This window comes from Clarias gariepinus, chromosome 7 (assembly GCF_024256425.1).
Source record: "Clarias gariepinus isolate MV-2021 ecotype Netherlands chromosome 7, CGAR_prim_01v2, whole genome shotgun sequence".
Taxonomy (NCBI): Eukaryota; Metazoa; Chordata; class Actinopteri; order Siluriformes; family Clariidae; genus Clarias; species Clarias gariepinus.
In genome coordinates, this window is record NC_071106.1 from 23,188,265 (window position 1) to 23,208,381 (window position 20,117).

Here is a 20,117-nt window from a genome sequence, read left to right on the forward strand (position 1 = left end):
TACCATGGTGTGGATAGGAAAAGAAATGGAGTAGGAGTTATCCTAAAAGAGGAGTTTGTAAGGAATGTTCTAGAGGTGAAGAGAGTATCAGATAGTGTAAGGATTTCTTGAATTTTGGTAGACCCCCTTTGGTCTACTCAGTGCTCCGCCTGTATTCTGCTGTCCCGCCTGAGCTCAGGGAACCCCTCAATGAAGCACACAAGTCAGTGTTCAGTGAGACGTTCAAAGTTTATTGTGGGAGACAGGAGTATATATACGCACACACACAAAGAACCAAAGAAAAGGTGGATGTGGGAATGTTTACATCCAGTCTGGAATGCTTTTAAAAGATAAGGTAAGGAAGTACATAAATTTAGGAGTAGCTCTGCATTTACGAGCGTTCAACAGTTTTACGACCTTTAACATAAACTACTATAGAATCTGTTAATTGAAAGTGCAGCTTGTGTCATGGTAAAAGAAAAGACACTCTGTTCTCACGAACACAAAATATCATGAAACACACTAAGAATTAAATATTTCCTACAATTCCCCCCTTTTATTCATAAGAAACATCGTTGAATAAAACTCAGAGCTTTTAAGAAGTCGGCGGCAGACAATAGGCCATCGGACGCGGCGCAGGAACATACCCTGAAACATACTCATACAAAGAATTTTGCACACAGCGAAAAATACACAGAAACATGACAGGTTGAGTGCAAACTCGTGTGTGTCAAAAACCTTGTTCACAATGTCAAACTCATAAATAACTACTAGTGGTGAACTATTGCCTTTCTTGACGCTACAGTGCTCAGAGTGCGGGCATGCCCAATCTGCACTCGTCCCACCTCACGAGGCGCTAAGACACCACCAGGAATGGTACACTAATAGCAAAAGTAAAAAGTCGACCCGTGGCAATCCAAGGCGATCCCTCTGTGTCACGTCACTCCATCAAGGTCATGTCATGGGTTGGACATCACTGCAGCACGTCTTTAGTCTAGGAAACAAAAATCACAGAGACAGAAAGATAATAATACACACGCATTTATTTATCTTTTGGTCTCACGCCGACAGGACATCTCTTCAGCCTAGTAGCATGAATCCACTGAGGAAAAAGATCAGTTAGGATAGCAATACGAGTAATTGCGATTATTTCTGCTGGTCCGTCATATTTACAATCTCCCAGTTTTCTGGGGGTCAAAGATTTTACCAGAACAGTATCTCCCACATTAAAAGGATGTGTGGGTTTTGTTGAGGGTATTAAAGTCACATCAGCAATTTGTTCATAATGTTTAGTTAGAGTATCTATTAGAGCAGCAGAATATTCAGCAATATGTACATCAAGATCAGTTGTTCCTATCGCGGGTTTACCTTTCCTCCATGGCACGGGAAAGGGTCTGCCAAATATAATTTCATATGGTGACATGTGCACGTCTTTTAATGGTGTCATTCTTATTTCAGCTAGAACAGCAGGTAACAGATCAACCCAGTTTTTACTCCCCACAGTTTGCATTGCTTTAGTAAATTTTTCCTTTCTACTATACCTGATCACTGTGGATGATAAGGAATGTGAAAATGCCAGGACAGTGAAAGATATTTACACAAATTCTGTGTTACCTGTGATGTAAAAGGTGTTCCTTTATCTGAGTCAATAGCATAAGGCACACCATAACGAGATATTATTTCTTTCACTAGGACTCCACCTTTGCATTCTCTCGAGCACACGGAAAAGCTTCCACCCACCTAGAAAACTTGTCTACCAAAACCAGAAGATATTTAAACGTATTCTGAGCACACACCAAGCATCAAGATATTAATGAATCAATTGTTCCAAGCATGTTAGCTATGTAAAAGAGTTTTTTCATATCTTCCTTAACCCCCCTTCGCGCGCGATGTGTAACACCATAGAACTCACGCACGAGAAACGGAAGACAATGAGACGGCAGGCACAAACAACCATCAGCACAATACCATAAACCATCAGAAACAACGTAGGCACCTTGAGCTTGCCAAAAAGAGGAATCATTCTGAAGCTTGTAAAGAAAATAAATCTACATCTGGAATCAAAGAGTTAGCAAGAAAGGATGTATTGATCAAATCAGAACCAGAGTCAGGAAAGAAAATCTCTTTTCAGGCTGCTTCTTTAGCAACACTATAAGCTAGCGTATTACCTTGGACGTCCATAGATTCACCAGTTGTTGATGTAGAAGACATCAGGACGTATACTAGTGGAGTGAACAATCTCTAAGCAGCAGTTATGATCTGTTTCTACTAGCCTGCCATCCTGTGCATTGATCAAGCGTGCCAGAGCATATCTGAGGGTGTCAAAAGAGATTTTATCTCTAAGTTACTTGTAGGACAAAGGATAATCTCATACCCAGATCCAAGCCTTCATATGTTGTGTTTGAAGGTTCTGTAGCACTTGTTTAACCTGATATAGAGAATACAAAATTAAAGGACCAGAGAGATCAATCTTCTCAGCATCTTGTACCATCACCCCACAGGTGGCCACAGCCCTGAGACAGGCAGGCAAATCTTGTGCCACAGCATCTAAAGTTTTAGATAAGAAAGCACATGGTCTAACTCCCCCCCATGTTCCTGTGCCAATACAGCAATAGCGGTGCCCCGTGCTCACAGACCTTTAGATGAAACGGTTTTTGATAGTTAGGCAGGCCCAGCGCTGGAGCAGAACATAGGGCCTTTTCCAGTTCAGCAGTCCATGTCAGAGGCTGTCGGAGCGGATCCTTGTGTGAGATGACTCTCCTGATGCATTTATCGTAGAATGAGCAGTCAGGAATCCACTGACGACAGTAGTTGACCAGTCCCGGAAAGCCATGAAAGCATGTTTAGTGCTCGGACGTTTAGTGTCGATGATAAGCTGAATTCGTTCCTTTAAGAGCCTTCTTTGACCTTGGGAGAGTTCAAAGCCCAGGTATTTTACAATGTCTCTGCAAAACTGTAATTTAGTCTTAGATACCTTGAAACCCTTCTTTGCCAGGTGTTTCAGGAGACAAGTGGTGGCTTCTTCGCAGCGGCGGACACCAGTAAAACATCTGCGTGCAACAAAGGTTAATAACAGAAAAATGCAAATGATGACAAGGTCTAGAGAAAACAATGGACAGCACATCAGGCACAACAGGTGCAACAAGGATAATTATGCCATTTATTTTTCTCAGATCTTCTGTAAATCTCCACGTACCATCAGGTTTCAGTACTGGATTAACAGGTGTGTTATAAGAACTTACACATGGTTTAACAACACCCTGCTTAAGCAGTGAGCTTAAAATTTTATCTATTCCTGAGGTGACTCGAAAGTACGAAGTAACATCGCGGGGCTGGAACTCTGAGGGCATCCCTATGCATTATATGCTCCTACCTGCATCCCTGAGAAGGGAAATGGGTCTATATTGCTGTTGTTTTTGCACTCTCTACGGCGGCTGCTGGGATGGATTAGGAGAAAACACCTTATTAGCATCATGCCACTGACCATCATTCAATCGATTATACATATTTTGTCCACTACGTTCCTTATCTCAGGCCTTCATGCGACATTCACAAGCCCAATGACCTTATTTATGACAATAATAAAAATTACCAGACCTACGGGGTGTACTCTGACCCTGCAGACCTCCTCTACCTCTGTATCCTCCACTCTCCACAGACAAACATGTTTATTTTCTAAAATACCATCTCCTTTCTTTGTTCTCACACGCTCACCTAATTTTTTAATATACATTGTAGAACCATCTGACAATTGAAACTTTAAAATTTTCATGATTTCTGGTCGACAATTATTCAAGAAGGTGGTAAGGAAAAGTGAGTTAGGGTTTGCTTCAGGCAGGGTCATACCATCCCAAAGCGTCCAGGTCTCTCAATACCTCTCAAGAAACTTTTTTCTTTTCTTGTCTACAATTAGTTACCTGTGACAGATCTTGACTAGCTTGCTGACATGCAAGAAGATAAGTAGTTAGCTCATCTTTTAAGAGTTTCATAGCCTCATTAGAATTACCTTAAAGAAAGTCATATTTTTTCTTTTTCCACTACAGCCAATTTGTCTGTTTTAGAGTCTAAGCATTTTACCGTTTTTATCAAATCAGCCTCATTGTACCCATCTCCCAAAACCGATTGCAAAATAAAGCGATAATCCGCACCCACGGGCTGACAGTGCCTAGAAGCCTTTATCAGCATATCAACAAAATTCAAAGGTTTGTTGGGAGAAGGGAGCATCTTAATAATGTCCTTCAGCGTGCTTACGGATGGTGGAAGGATTTTTGGACCCTTTGGTCCCATAGAGAAAACAAACGCAGTGCTTTCTTGTCGAGGTTTGGGGCGAGACCTCTCATCCGGACCTTCATCGTCCGAATCATCATCATCCTCACCATCAGTATCCTCGGGATCATCCGATAGAGGGCTGTCAGAAGTTCGTCCTGACACCTTCTTGGGAGTCTTTCCCTTTCCTGAGGCACACACTTCCGACGAAGGTGAGCACGGTTTTGTGGGTACGGGGAGACAGGCACAGATGAGCAACTCACAAAAGGATTTCAGATAAATAGTTGTACATGATTATACATTTATAATTTTATAAATGTGAATTAACCCGCGACAGAAACAACCAATATCTTCAACAAACAACACACAAAGACAAGTAGCAGGCAACAGAATACAGCTTCCACACTTATGCTTCAGTTCAAGGAACCTTTCAGAAGCGAGCGCGCGCTAAACAGGCGTAAAAGCCCCAAGACAATCCTCCCCCGTACTGTATATGGTCCAGATACCAAAAACCCAGGGAGTGTGCTTGCTCTATGCTTATAGAGAAAAAAATTTAAAGCAGCACTCACCTGATTAGAGGTATCCCGGACGAGCCCCCAAATTGTAAGGATTTCTTGAATTTTGGTAGACCCCCTTTGGTCTACTCAGTGCTCCGCCTGTATTCTGCTGTCCCGCCTGAGCTCAGGGAACCCCTCAATGAAGCACACAAGTCAGTGTTCATATTCAAAGTTTATTGTGGGAGACAGGAGTATATATACGCACACACACAAAGAACCAAAGAAAAGGTGGATGTGGGAATGTTTACATCCAGTCTGGAATGCTTTTAAAAGATAAGGTAAGGAAGTACATAAATTTAGGAGTAGCTCTGCATTTACGAGCGTTCAACAGTTTTACGACCTTTAACATAAACTACTATAGAATCTGTTAATTGAAAGTGCAGCTTGTGTCATGGTAAAAGAAAAGACACTCTGTTCTCACGAACACAAAATATCATGAAACACACTAAGAATTAAATATTTCCTACAGATAGGGTGATGAGTCTGAAGCTGGAAATTGAAGGGATAATGTTCAATGTTGTTAGTGGTTATGCCCCACAGGTAGGATGTGAGTTAAAAGAGAAGGAGAAATTCTGGAGTGAGTTAGATGAAGTGATGCAGAGCATCCCCAGAGGGGAGAGAGTGGTGATTGGTGCAGACTTCAATGGACATGTTGGGGAAGGGAACAGAGGTGATGAAAATGTGATGGGCAGGTTTGGTTTTCAGGACAGGAATGTAGAAGGACAGATGGTGGTGGACTTTGCAAAGAGGATGGAAATGGCAGTGGTAAATACTTTCTTCCAGAAGAGGCAGGAACATAGGGTGACATATAAGAGTGGAGGCAGAAGCACTCAGGTCGACTACATCTTGTGTCGACGTTGTAACCTGAAAGAGATCAGTGACTGCAAAGTGTTGGTAGGGGAGAGTGTAGCCAGACAACACAGAATGGTTGTGTGTAAAATAACCCTGGTGGTGAGGAAGGTGAAGAGGACAAAGGCAGAGCAGAGGACAAAGTGGTGGAAGCTGAGAAAGGAAGAATGTTGTGTAGTCTTCAGGGAGGAGTTGAGAAAGGCTATGGGTGGTCAGGATGTGCTTTCAGTTGACTGGACAACTACAGCCAATGTGATCAGGGAGACAGGTAGGAGAGTACTTGGTGTATCATCAGGTAAGGGGAAAGTGGACAAGGAGACTTGGTGGTGGAATGAGGAAGTCCAGGAGTGTATACAGGGAAAGAGGCTAGCTAAGAAGAAGTGGGACACTGAGAGGACTGAAGAGAGTAGACAGGAGTACAGGGAGATGCAGAGTAAGGTGAAGGTAGAGGTGGCAAAGGCCAAACAAAGAGCATATGAGGACTTGTATGCTAGGCTAGACAGTAAGGAGGGAGAGGGGGATCTGTACAGGTTGGCAAGGCAGAGAGATAGAGATGGGAAGGATGTGCAGCAGGTTAGAGTGATTAAAGATAGAGATGGAAATGTACTGACAGATGCCAGGAGGGTGATGGGAAGATGGAAGGAGTATTTTAAGGAGTTGATGAATGAGGAAAACGAAAGAGAACAAAGAGTAGAAGAGGTGACTGTTGTGGAACAGGAAGTAGCAAATATTGGTAGAAGTGAGGTGAGAAGGGCGTTGAAGAGGATGAAGAGTGGAAAGGCTGTTGGTCCTGATGACATACCTGTGGAGGTATGGAAGTGCTTAGGAGAGGTGGCAGTAGAGTTTCTGACAAGTTTGTTTAACAAGATCTTGGAGAGTGAGAGGATTCCAGAGGAATGGAGGAGAAGTGTATTAGTGCCAATTTTTAAGAACAAGGGAGATGTGCAAAGCTGTGGCAATTATAGAGGTATAAAGCTAATGAGCCAGACAATGAAGCTGTGGGAAAGAGTAGTGGAAGCTAGGTTAAGGGCAGAGGTGAACATTTGTGAGCAGCAATATGGTTTTATGCCTAGAAAGAGTACATCAGATGCAGTATTTGCTTTGAGGATGCTGGCGGAGAAGTACAGAGAAGGTAACAGGGAGTTGCATTGTGTCTTTTTAGATTTAGAGAAAGCATATGACAGGGTGCCAAGAGAGGAGCTGTGGTATTGTATGAGGAAGGCTGGAGTGGCAGAGAAGTATGTTAGAGTGGTGCAGGACATGTATGAGAGCTGTAAGACAGTGGTAAGATGTGCTGTAGGTGTGACAGAAGAGTTTAAGGTGGAGGTGGGTCTGCATCAAGGATCAGCTCTAAGCCCCTTTTTGTTTGCTCTGGTGATGGACAGGATGACAGATGAGGTAAGACAGGAGTCCCCATGGACTATGATGTTTGCAGATGACATTGTGCTCCGTAGCGAGAGCAGGGAACAGGTGGAGGAAAATTTGGAGAGGTGGAGGTATGCTCTGGAAAGCAGAGGAATGAAGGTTAGCCGCAGCAAGACGGAATACATGTGTGTAAATGAGAGGGACTCAGGAGGATCGGTGAGGCTACAGGGAGCAGAGGTAAAGAAGGTGCAGGATTTTAAGTACTTGGGGTCAACGGTCCAGAGCAACGGAGAGTGTGGAAAGGAGGTGAAGAGGCGGGTACAGGCAGGTTGGAATGGGTGGAGAAAAGTGTCAGGTGTGTTGTGCGATAAAAGAGTATCAGCGAGAATGAAAGGAAAGGTGTACAGGACAGTGGTGAGACCAGCGATGCTCTACGGCTTAGAGACAGTGGCACTGAAGAAAAGACAGCAGGAAGAGTTGGAGGTAGCAGAGCTGAAGATGTTGAGGTTCTCTTTGGGAGTGACAAGGATGGATAGGATTAAGAATGAGTTTATCAGAGGGACAACCCACGTTAGATGTTTTGGAGATAAAGTCAGAGAGGCCAGATTGAGGTGGTTTGGGCATGTTCAGAGGAGAGATTGTGAATATATCGGTAGAAAGATGCTGAGGTTGGAACTGCCAGGCAGGAGGTCTAGAGGAAGACCAAAGAGGAGATTTATGGATGCAGTAAGAGAGGACATGAAGTTAGTTGGTGTGAGATAAGAGGATGCAGAGGATAGGGTTAGATGGAGGCAGATGATTCGCTGTGGCGACCCCTGAAAGGGAACAGCCGAAAGACAAAGAAGAAGATGTGCTCTTATCTTCTGGTTCTAGTGAGGACTCGCCGCTGCATCTGGACTAGCTGAAGCTTGTTTATGCACCTAGTTGAACAACCAGACAGTAGGGCATTACAGTAGTCCAACCTAGAGGTGATAAAAGCATGAACTAGTTTTTCTGCATGGTTTAGTGACAATATATTTCTTATCTTGGCAATATTTCTGAGGTGAAAGAATGCTATCCTGGTAATATTATCTACATGAGCTTCAAATGAAAGGCTGGAGTTTATAATCACACTGAGGTCTTTTACTGTTGCACTTGATGGAACAGAAAGGCCATCTAAAATTACAGAGTGATCTAGAATCTTACTTCTAGCTGTATGCGATCCTATGACTAGAACTTTTCTGGATTAAGCAAAAGGAAGTTAATTAGCATCCAATTTCTTTTGTCTTGCACACATTGTTCAACTTTAGTAAGGTGGTTTATCTCCTTAAAGAGATAATATAATTTATAGATAAGATTTATTTATTAGGTTTTGAGATATTGTCATATAACGGTGTGTCGTCAGCATAACAGTTAAAACTAATACCATGCTTACGGATTATGTTGCCCAGAGGAAGCATGTAAAGGGAAAAAAGCAGTGGGCCTAAAACTGAACCCTGTGGAACACCAAACTCCACTAGAGAACATGCAGAATAATCACCATTTAAGTCTACATACTGATACCGATCGGTCAAATAGGATCTGAGCCAGGAGAGGGCTGTACCTTTAATTCCTACTACATTTTCTAATCTGTGAAGAAGAATAGCGTGATCAATGGTGTCAAAAGCTGCACTGAGGTCGAGTAATACAAGCATGGTTACACAACCTCGATCAGAGGCCAACATCTGGCCATCAATTTAAGTTAACATCTGCATAACTTAAATTGTTTGGTTTCAAAGCCTCAATTTTATGCCTAATATTTACAATTTTATTATTTAAAAAGTTTATAAAGTCCTCACTATTACACAATGCTGTTGTGGCGATTTCTGCAGTGGTCTTATTTCTGGTTAATTTACGGTATTAAATAAAAATCTGGGATTTTTTTTTTTTTTTTTGGAAAGATACGTTGATCTAGCTACACTAAGAGTTTTTCTATAGTTCAGGACGTTCTCCTTCTATGCTATTTGGAATACTAACAATTTAGTTTGACGCCATTTACGTTTTAATTTCCGAGCGGTCTGTTTTAAAGAGCGTGTATGATCGTTATACCAGGGAGCGAGTTTCTTATCTCTAATAATTTTTCTTTTAACTGGAGCTACATTATCTAATTTATAACGGAACGTCGACTCTAAATATTCAGTTGCCTGATCAACACTATCATCCCCCAACAACTGATCGGGAAGCTGAGCCTGTTGAGCCTAAACACCTACCTTTGTAACTGGATCTTGGACTTTCTGACCGGAAGACCTCAGTCAGTACGAATCGGGAACTGCACCTCCAGTGCCACCACACTGAGTACTGTGGCCCCAGAAGGCTTTGTGCTTAGTTTCCTGCTGTTTACACTGCTGACTCATGACTGTGTAGCGACACAAAGTTCGAATTACATCATCAAGTTTGCTGATGTCGCGACCGTGGTGGGTCTCACTAGCAAAAACAACGAGTCAGCGTACAGAGAGGAAATGCAGAGGCTAACGGACTGGTGTAAAGACAACAACCTATCTCTAAATGTTGACAAGACAAAGGAGATGGTTGTTGACTTTAGGAGGACACCAAGCAATCATTCTCCGCTGAGCATCAACGGCTCCTCTGTGGAGATCGTCGAAAGCACCAAATTCCTGGGTGTCCATCTGAAGAAGGATCTCATCTGGTCCCTCAACACCAGCTCCCTGCACAAGAAAGCCCAACAGCGTCTCTTCTTCCTTAAAAGACTGAGGAAGGCCCAGCTTCCACCACCGATCCTGACCACCTTCTATAGAGGAACTATCGAGAGCATTCTGAGTGGCTGCATCACTGTCTGGTTTGGGAATTGTGCCATATCGGACAGCAAGACCCTACAGCGGATAGCGAAGACAGCAGAGATCATCGGGGTCTTTCTCCCCTATATTGAGGACATCAACACCACACGCTGCATCCGCAAAGCCACCAGCATTGTGGTTGATCAGCCACACCCCTCTCACACACACACTTCACACTCCTGCCATCTGGAAAAAGGTACCAATGCATTGGGGCACTGTTGCATCCAGACTGTGCAACAGCTTTTTTCCACAAGCTATCCATCTCAACAAAAAGGGACTAGACTGAAAACACACACACACACAAACATCACTCAGCTTAACTCAACTACCTTAAAACATTGAGACTTTTGCACAATATTTATTACTGGATTACTTTTTGCATTAACTTATTTCTTGCTGCTACATCAAGAAACGTTTAGTGTTTCTCCATTACCTCAACTCATCATCTCAACTCCACAGAGTATTATGTTATGTCATGTGTGTCGCACTGTCACTTCGTTGGTCTTGTTTGCACATTTGCACATGCACTTTATGTTGTCTGTAAAAAAAAAGTTGTTAGTTTTTGTTAATTTATGTTGTTAATTTATGTTGTCAGGTCAATTTGTCTTGTCTCCGCTAGCCAGCTAACTAGGCCTCTTAGTTAGCTAGGTTAGTTTTTCTGTTAATTTATGTTGTAAATTTATGTTGCACATAGCACCTTGGTCCTGGAGGAATGTTGTTTCGTTTCACTGTGTACTGGTATATGGTTGACGTGACAATAAAGCCTACTTGACCTTGAGTGTGTGAACCAGCACGGTGTCAAATTATGCGCGCACACACATAACGCGCACACTCCACAGTGCAAGAGAGAGAAACACACACAACACACACAACACGCACACAGTAAAGGCGAGAGAGAGAAAGTGTAAACTGGCACTGTGTCAAATTACGCGCGTGCACACAACGCACACACTTAACAAAAAAGGAAGAAAATTGTTTTTTTTTTATCTCTAATGAGTCTTTCTTTTGCTTTACACGCACGCACACGTGTGTTATAAGAAACAGTACACACGCTCTGTACACAATCGCTTACGAACACAAAATAAAATGTTTTACACACGTGGTCACAGCGTTATAGTGAACAGTACACGCGTGCATGGATGTTAATTATACCCGTGATAGACAAGCACTAAGACCCAGCAGGGGAGACGATTACCCACAATTTCGCAGCGCAGGAGAGAGAAAAACCATTGGCTCAGTTGTGATCACGTGACCCTCGGTGTCAAAACAAGAAACGCATGCGTGATACATGATACTCTGTACTCGACTTCATTTTCAAAACTTGCTTGTTTTTCAAGTCAAAATATATTTGTGGAACATCCACAAACCGCGTTACTCGCAATCCGAGGTCTCACTGTATATAGAATGGCAGATTGCCCGCTTCACCTGTTGCCGTGGCTGATGGTTTTTCACATTATTATAAACCAATAATTGTTTTATAAACCAATAATAAATAAATTCAGATCAAAGCAAAAAAGCACATTCACAAGAAACTGTAATATAGGCTATACAAAAATAATCTGTTTAAAAGACTGATACTATGTGCAGATATGTATTAATAGCTCATCTAACAGCAAAATAACAGGTTCTCCGGCAGGGGCTCGATGGTGGCTTTACAATCAAATGGTGACCCTAAAGAAAATTCAATGAATAAACACGTACACATCTGTTTAAAATGTACGTCACACATACACACGCACACAACAGTATAACAGTCGTGAATTTAATGAAAGTAAAGTATAGCTAATCAGTTTACTAACAGGACTTGTAAGGAGTTGATATTCCTGATGGCAGCATTAAATTAAAGCATAATTCAAGTTCAGGACAGGTCTCCAGTTTTAGAGAAGACAAATTTGCATTTGTAACGAAAAAAAATGACCAGGTTACTCCGGTGAGAGACAGATTGAGAAATATTTTATTAAGCATCTAATATTGGGCTATATTGTGCTAATAGGAAATGCAGGACTCATTCAAGTTATAATGACAAATGGGCTTTTTAATGTTGTGTGCACCCATGCGTACATTGTGTGCACGTTTAGTGTTAAACTATGGACAAACAGGCGGAGCGGTCATCCACAGCAGTCTCTCATCTTGTCCCGTAGCAATTTTTTTCACCTGACAGAAAATTACATAACTAATGTTAAAATTTCCTTAAGACCTTCTTGTAGAACGATTCTATTATATTTAAGGCAGCAATAGCTTTCTAAAGTCCCTCGCATTTTTTTTAACAACTTGTCCCCCTGTCTGAGACCCAGTACAAAAAATTGTTGTAGATACATATTGGGAATATGTACAGTGGTTACTCACGCGGAATGTCTATGACTGCCACACACTCTGCAAACGGCAACAGCCAAAATAAATAAGTCGCAATTTAAAGTGATTTGTGAAATCACCGCCGGGTGGCGCAAGAGGACATTTTGCAAACGGCTGCAATTAATTTTGTTTAGACAGACTCTGTTTCTCTTTGTCTACTGTTATTGTTATTATTAAAGAAAATAGCACAAACAACAGCTCAAGGGCTTGTAAAAACATTTTTATTTTTAACTGTAAAAATTTAAATTTTGGAGTCAGTGGTCTGAGCACAACGTAATGATCTTTGTATGATAAAATGACTCGTGGCATGAATCTACAAGAGGCGCTTCAGTTTCAAATAATCATTTAACGCTGAACCCAAACAGCAAAAGAACATAATAATAACAATCTAAAGAATAACATTCATCTTGATTTTAGCTGTTTATGTCCAGCATTGAATAATTATTAATATTATTAATATACATTGCACGCTTTCACGTAAAAAAAAAAAATGCAGTGTTTAATCAGCAAGTATATGTTGCCTCTCTTTAGGATAGATGAATAATCTGATTTTTCGAAGCTGTTTGTGTCAGCTCATATCGGGAGCATTTTGATCAAAGTGGAGATTAAAAGTGAAAGTGTGTAACAACAACACAGCACAATGAATGTGTGTGAATGGCTGAAATGTGGTTGTGAATAAGCCTTTGAGTGAAATATAACAAACACACATTTATACGTGTTAAATAAGCACTGTCTTTGTGGCGCTGTGCGAAACGCGCGCCAATGTGAGCCGCTTTATTTCAGATGGTTGTGTATCGAGCGATTAAAAACAATACAAGGCATGTTATGATAAGGAAACTTTCTATTCCTTCCATTCCAGTGATAAAAAAACAGTAAAAATGTCAATTTTGGAATCCACAGACGCTTAGTGGTCTGAGCACAACGTAATAATCTTTGTATGATAAAATGACTCGTGGCATGAATCTACACGGAGCGCTTTAGTTTCAAACAATCATTCAATAACATGATGATAATCAACAGTAAAATAATATTGTTCTTTTTGCTGTTTATGTCCACCATTTAATAATTATGTAATTATCACGAAAGCGCGCTTTCACTTTTAAAAAAATGCAGTGTTTAATCAAGTATATGTCGCCTCTCTTTATGAAACGATATGAGCTCGTGTCGGTTTATATCGGGAGCATTTTGATCAAGGGGTAGATTAGAAGGAAAAAAGTAAAAGTGTCTACAAACAACATAGCACAATGCATGTGTGTGAATGGCCGAAATGTGGTTGTGAATTAATCTTTTAGTGAAAGTAAAATGTTTGCGTGTTGCCCGATATGAGAGATTTATAAAAGATTTATCTTTCCCAGAAATATAACAAACCCACATTTATACATGTTAAATAAGCGCTGTCTTTGCGGCGCTGTGCGAAACACACACCGATGTGAGTCGCCTTATCTCAGTCATAATATACAAATATGTTTTAGCGTGTAGTGGACCGCGCACGCACAACCTCTCGCGGGCGAGTCTCTGAATACACCGTTTTAACGGGGGTGGGGATAAGAAACACTGCACCGGCAGAACTAGACTAATGATTATAAATGCGTCGGGGAAAACAGCAAGGAAACTGACTGGCCATTTTAATAATTCATTGATAAGTTGAAGTCTTTTCGTTTTGGCTGTAGTAATCCACGTTTCATACGAATTACATAAGCTGATTTATTTCCTTTAGTTTATATAAAACCAGACATTTTGCTTTCTGTAAGTATATATTTTTCACGTCTGTGAGGCGAGTATACATGGAGTTTCGGTTTATTTTCTGACGTGCTCAAGTTCACCGAAACCGATACAGAATAGCGCTGTATCCCTGTTTGCTTTCATTATTTTACATCATCGTAACGTTTTGTCGTCATTGTGCGTGCACTTAAATAAAAGTAAAGTCTTATAAAGGCTATGTAGCGTATATAGGTTTATTATATAGTTTTTGCCCATTAATCTGACAACACCTGTGACTCACCCACGTTTCCTGATACACACAGCCAGAGTTTTCTAGCTACGCGCGTGTTACACATGATAAAATATAAAGGCTCACTGTGTTAATATATATGTGTAAAATACATCGATATCTGCTGACGCAGTAGCACGGCCTGACAATGTTTTAATTTTTATGGTAATTAATTTTCGTTTATTTCAGTTAACTACAAAGTTCTACTACAAATTTAAAGATGACAAAAAAAAAATTGCGTAGCTTTTCTAATTACACATGATAAAATCTAAAGGCTCATTGTGTTAACGTTTACTTTGCTTAAATTCGATCCTAATAAGATTTAATTTAATTAAAATTCTACATTTGTACTGTAATTTTAATACTGTGATTATAAATTTGTTTAACTACAACGTTTCACTTGATTTTATTCGCTACTATGTGCAGCTCTAACGGAGCGCGGCTCATTAATTCTTGAGAGAATGAACTGATGCCCGAGGTGTCAGTCTATAGTTTTATAGCGCCACTCAGCGGTAGCAGCCAGCAAACGCATAAACCCAAATGTCGCCACCGTGAGGCGTGGCGGTAAAACCAGAATACCGCATGAGTAACATCTGTATGCATATGGAGGAAGCGCGTCGGCACGCTTGTGAAGCTTCGACAGCAGGAATTTAGAACTGCGCTCCCATTAATTCACCACTCTTAGCCAAATAAAATGGATTAGCTGTTTCTTCCTAACTGGACAAACAAAGATTTTGCATGCTCTGCTGCTCTCTGCTTCACTGAAACCTGGCTCAGCGACTCTATCCCAGATTGCATCTGTCAAGCTTCCATCTATACGTATCACGTAACGGAGCTATCCAGGTAACAAAAGACAGAGTTTGCTTTTAAATAAACGAGCCCATGCAGCCCAACCTGGAATCATTTTTATAAACTGTAAACCATTTTATTTACTGCAAGGATTTTCCTCTTTTATTCTGCCCGGTGTTTACATTTCCACCCCAGACGAATGTGAGTGAGACCAAATATCTGGCCTGGAACAAACATATCCGGATTCACTTTCTATCATCCTTGAACACTTTAGCAGAGCAAATCTAACCTGTAAACTACCAAAATACAGGCAGCAAATGAACTGTCTCACTAGAGAAAATAATACATTGGATCATTGCTTCGGGGGGAACTGATCATTGCATGGTTCATCTTATTCCAGCCTAAAGGCAGAAACTTAAAACAGCTAAGCCTGTGGTCAAAACAGTGAAGAGGTAGTGGTACAGTGAGGTAGTGGTACAGTGGTAGCAAAGTGAAAATTACAAGTCTGCTTTGACTGCACTGACTGTAGTGTTTTTGAAACTGCAACTGACAATCTGGATGAGCTGACGAACACTGTGACATCATCATCAGTTTGTAAAGATATGTGTGTGCCAACCTGAACCTTCTGCACATACAGTGGTGTGAAAAACTATTTGCCCCCTTCCTGATTACTTATTCTTTTGCATGTTTGTCACACTTAAATGTTTCTGCTCATTAAAAACCGTTAACTATTAGTCAAAGATAACATAATTGAACACAAAATGGAGTTTTTAAATTAAGGTTTACGTTATTAAGGGAGAAAAAAAACTCCAAATCTACATGGCCCTGTGTGAAAAAGTTTATGCCCCTCTTGTTAAAAAATAACCTAACTGTGGTTTATCACACCTGAGTTCAATTTCTGTAGTCACCCCCAGGCCTGATTACTGCCACACCTGTTTCAATCAAGAAAACACTTAAATAAGAGCTACCTGACACAGAGAAGTAGACCAAAAGCACCTCAAAAGCTAGACATCATGCCAAGATCCAAAGAAATCCAGGAACATTTGAGAACAAAAGTAATTGAGATCTATCAGTCTGGTAAAGGTTATAAAGCCATTTCTAAAGCTTTGGGACTTCAGCGAACCACAGTGAGAGCCATCATCCACAAATGGCAAAAACATGGAACAGTGGTGAACCTTCCCAGGAGTGGCCGGCCGACCAAAATTACCCCAAGAGCGCAGAGACAACTCATCCGAGAGGCCACAAAAGACCCCAGGACAACATCTAAAGAACTGCAGGCCTCACTTGCCTCAATTAAGGTCAGTGTTCACGACTCCACCATAAGAAAGAGACTGGGCAAAAACGGCCTGCATGGCAGATTTCCAAGGCGCAAACCACTTTTAAGCAAAAAGAATATTAAGGCTCGTCTCAATTTTGCTTAAAAACATCTCAATGATTGCCAAGACTTTTGGGAAAATACCTTGTGGACCGACGAGACAAAAGTTGAACTTTTTGGAAGGTGCGTGTCCCGTTACATCTGGCGTAAAAGTAACACAGCATTTCAGAAAAAGAACATCATACCAACAGTAAAATATGGTGGTGGTAGTGTGATGGTCTGGGGTTGTTTTGCTGCTTCAGGACCTGAAAGGCTTGCTGCGATAGATGGAACCATGAATTCTACTGTCTACCAAAAAATCCTGAAGGAGAATGTCCGGCCATCTTTTCGTCAACTCAAGCTAAAGCGATCTTGGGTGCTGCAGCAGGAAAATGACCCAAAACACACCAGCAAATCCACCTCTGAATGAAAAACAAAATGAAGACTTTGGAGTGGCCTAGTCAAAGTCCTGACCTGAATCCTATTGGGATGTTGTGGCAAGACCTTAAAAAGGCGGTTCATGCTAGAAAACCCTCAAATAAAGCTGAATTACAACAATTTTGCAAAGATGAGTGGGCCAAAATTCCTCCAGAGCGCTGTAAAAGACTCGTTGCAAGTTATCGCAAACGCTTGATTGCAGTTATTGCAGCTAAGGGTGGCCTAACCAGTTATTAGGTTCAGGGGGCAATTACTTTTTCACACAGGGCCATGTAGGTTTGGATTTTTTTTCTCCCTAAATAATAAAAACCATCATTTAAAAACTGCATTTTGTGTTTACTTGTGTTATCTTTGACTAATAGTTAAATTTGTTTGATGATCAGAAACATTTTGTGTGACAAACATGCAAAAGAATAAGAAATCAGGAAGGGGGCAAATAGTTTTTCACACCACTGTACATTATATATGTTTGCACTCTATTTAATGGCTTTATTGTGTTTTAGATAATTAATAAATGTCCATGGTATTACACACCTCAGCTGATCACAATTGTGCTGTCTTTCTTATTGCAGGTATATTATTCTCAACCTTGGTTTTTGGACCTGCTTGTGGCTTCATACTTGGATCAGTCTGCACCAAATTCTATGTGGATGCTGTCTTCGTTGACACTAGTGAGTTTCAGTTTATTCCTGTTCTGTCTGTATTAGCACAATGCAAGTATGTATGTATCTGTTGGGTGCTCCACATATTTGTATATTTGTATTCCAATTATGTTTATGCTCTTAATGGGCTTGTTCAAGAAGGAAACAGAAGTGATGAGATGATGGGTAGGTATGTGGTTCAGGACAGGAATGTAGAAGTGCACATTATTGTATATTTCTCAAAAGGGATGGAAATGGCGGTGATTATTACATATTTTAAAAAGAAGGAGAAACACAGCTCAGGTGGACCATCTGCTGTTTAGGAGATTAAAGACTTGGTTGCAGGGGATAATGTAGCTAGACAGCATCAGATGGTGGCCTTAAGGATAACTTTCGAGGAACAAAAGACAAAAATAAGAGTGAGGACTGTACACTGGATTAGATGGTAGAAGAAGGGCGATTTTTGTGTGAAATTCAGAGCGGAGGTTAGTCAGATACTGATGGTAGAAGTGGCAAAGGCTAAGGAACATGCATACTGTATAAGTGAGTTGCATGAGAAGCTAAACTCAAAAGAGGGAGAAAATGCTTTATATCGACTGGCCAGACAGAGAGACCGAGTTGGTCTGGATGACGTTCCAGTGGAGGCATGGACATTTTTTGTAGAGATGGCAGTAGAGTGGCTTATAAGATTATTTAACAAGATTTTAGAACATGAGAGGATGCATGATGGAAGGGGGGGGTGTTTTAATTACAGTTTTTAAGAACAAGGGAGATGTGCAAAGCAACAACTACAAAGGCATAAAGCTGATAAGGTATGACATTATGGAAAAGAGTATTGAAAACTAGGTTGAAAAGAGAGGTGACAATCTGTGATCAGCAGTATGGCTTAATGCCAAGAAAGAGCACCACAGATAACACGTTTGCTTTGAGAATGCTGATCTAAGTATTGGGTGTTTGTAGATATGGCGAAAGTGTATGACAGGGTGTTCAGAAATGAACAGTAGTATTGCATGAGGAAGTCAGGAGTGGCAGCAAATTATGTGAAAGTGGTGCAAAATATGCACACTTCTGCAGTCAGCACAGCCTTACAGCGAGGAAGTGGGCCGTAGGTACGACTGGCTGGTTTAGGGTGGAGCTGGGACTGCACCAGGGATCTGCACTTAGTCCCTTCCTGTTTGCAGTGATGATGGACAGGTTGATGGATGAGATTAGACAAGAGTTCCCATGGTCTACAATGTTTACAGGTGATATTGTGATCAGCAGCGAGAGTAGGGAGCAGGTTAAGTCAAGTCTAGAGAGGATGCACTGGAGAGAAGAGGCATGAAGATCAGTAAGGCCTTGTTCACACGGGCGTTAAAATCCAGAATTTTTCTTGCGTTCATAGCGTCCGGTGAGCGTGCATCAAGCGCAGAGTGTTTTCTACACATAGGAGTCAATGAGTGTTCACACGGGCTTTGGTGACGTGCGTTTGTCTGGCTGCGCGTTTATACGGCATTAAAAAAACGTTGCATGCAGCTTTTTCTTGGCGTTCAAAACCCAACGAACGCAAGAAAAGCGCTTCTACTTCGTTTTCTGTGCGTTCATTTTAAGCTTCGGAGGACCGGATATATCCCATGATCCTCCATGCTATACATAGGGAAATGCGGAAAAGGGCAAAATAAAAAAATTAATTGTTGAAAAACTTACGCGAAAATTTTAATTTCTTCATAAACCACAAAAAAAAAAAGACTTCCTTTAATCCGACGTTGTGCAGTCAGAGAGTGAACCCGGTAGCAGCGGGCTTTCATATCCAGTTCTCGACACACTGCCCCCACAGGTTAACACACAAACTACAGTTTGGGCTGCAGGCTGACGTTAGACAGAGACAAACGAATGCCAGTGTAGAAGTCAATCAAGCGTCACTACAAAATGCAACATAAACGTCTAGGACGTTCAGAGCACGTTCGTTTATCCAAAAACTTAACGCCCGTGTGAACAAGGCCTAAGTGTAAGCCAAAGTACATGTGTGTAAATGAAATCATTGGGGAAAGGTACAGTCGCAAAGAGTAGAGTTAGGAAAGTTAGAGAAGTTTAAATATTTAGGATCAACTGTCCAAAAATTGGAGAGTGTGGTAGATAAGTAAAGAAGAGAGTGCAGGTGTGGTGAAATGGCTGGAGAAAAGTAGAAGGAGTGATCTGTAAAAGAAAGGTATCAGCAAGAATGATCACATGATTACAGCATGATCTTTATAGCATGATCTATAACTTATACTTAAAATTATGTTAGCTAGTGGAGATACAGGATAGGAGGGCTAAAATGAATTATCGATCATTACCTTGAAATTGGAATTAACAACAAGGGTCTAGCAATACATTTTAAGCTGAAGTCTTGTTAATGACAATAACAACAACAATAATAATAATGAAAGTGGATCTGATTCAGATAACCTGTATGTGGACATGCTGGCTATGCGATCTCAGGTAGCTGCAGAGACCAAGCCTACAGTCCTCTGTGTCCACTAATGCCAGTGGCTAGGGAAGGAGGACGTTTCAAGTGGTTTGCATGGAATTCAAAGCGCAAGAAGTGGGTGGGGAGAAATGTTGGTTGAAAACTTGATAGTTTCTAGGTACTGCTTATTGCTGGTGGAGTTTGTGAAGCAGAAAATTTTATTTAGCAACTTACTGCTGCCCTTTCTATGGAGGTGCTCTGTGAACTGTATAGGGCTATATGCAAACTTGAGATTT

The 20,117-nt window shown here is 41.1% G+C and overlaps 1 protein-coding gene across 1 annotated transcript in view; it reads left to right on the forward strand.

Moving 5' to 3' along the window:
* Window positions 1-20,117, forward strand: part of slco3a1a (solute carrier organic anion transporter family member 3A1a) — a 90,293-nt gene that overhangs the window by 42,235 nt on the left and 27,941 nt on the right. Inside the window, exon 3 of the mRNA XM_053501180.1 lies at window positions 17,325-17,423. Coding sequence (XP_053357155.1) covers window positions 17,325-17,423 — 99 coding nt within the window. The remainder of the gene's footprint in view (window positions 1-17,324; window positions 17,424-20,117) is intronic.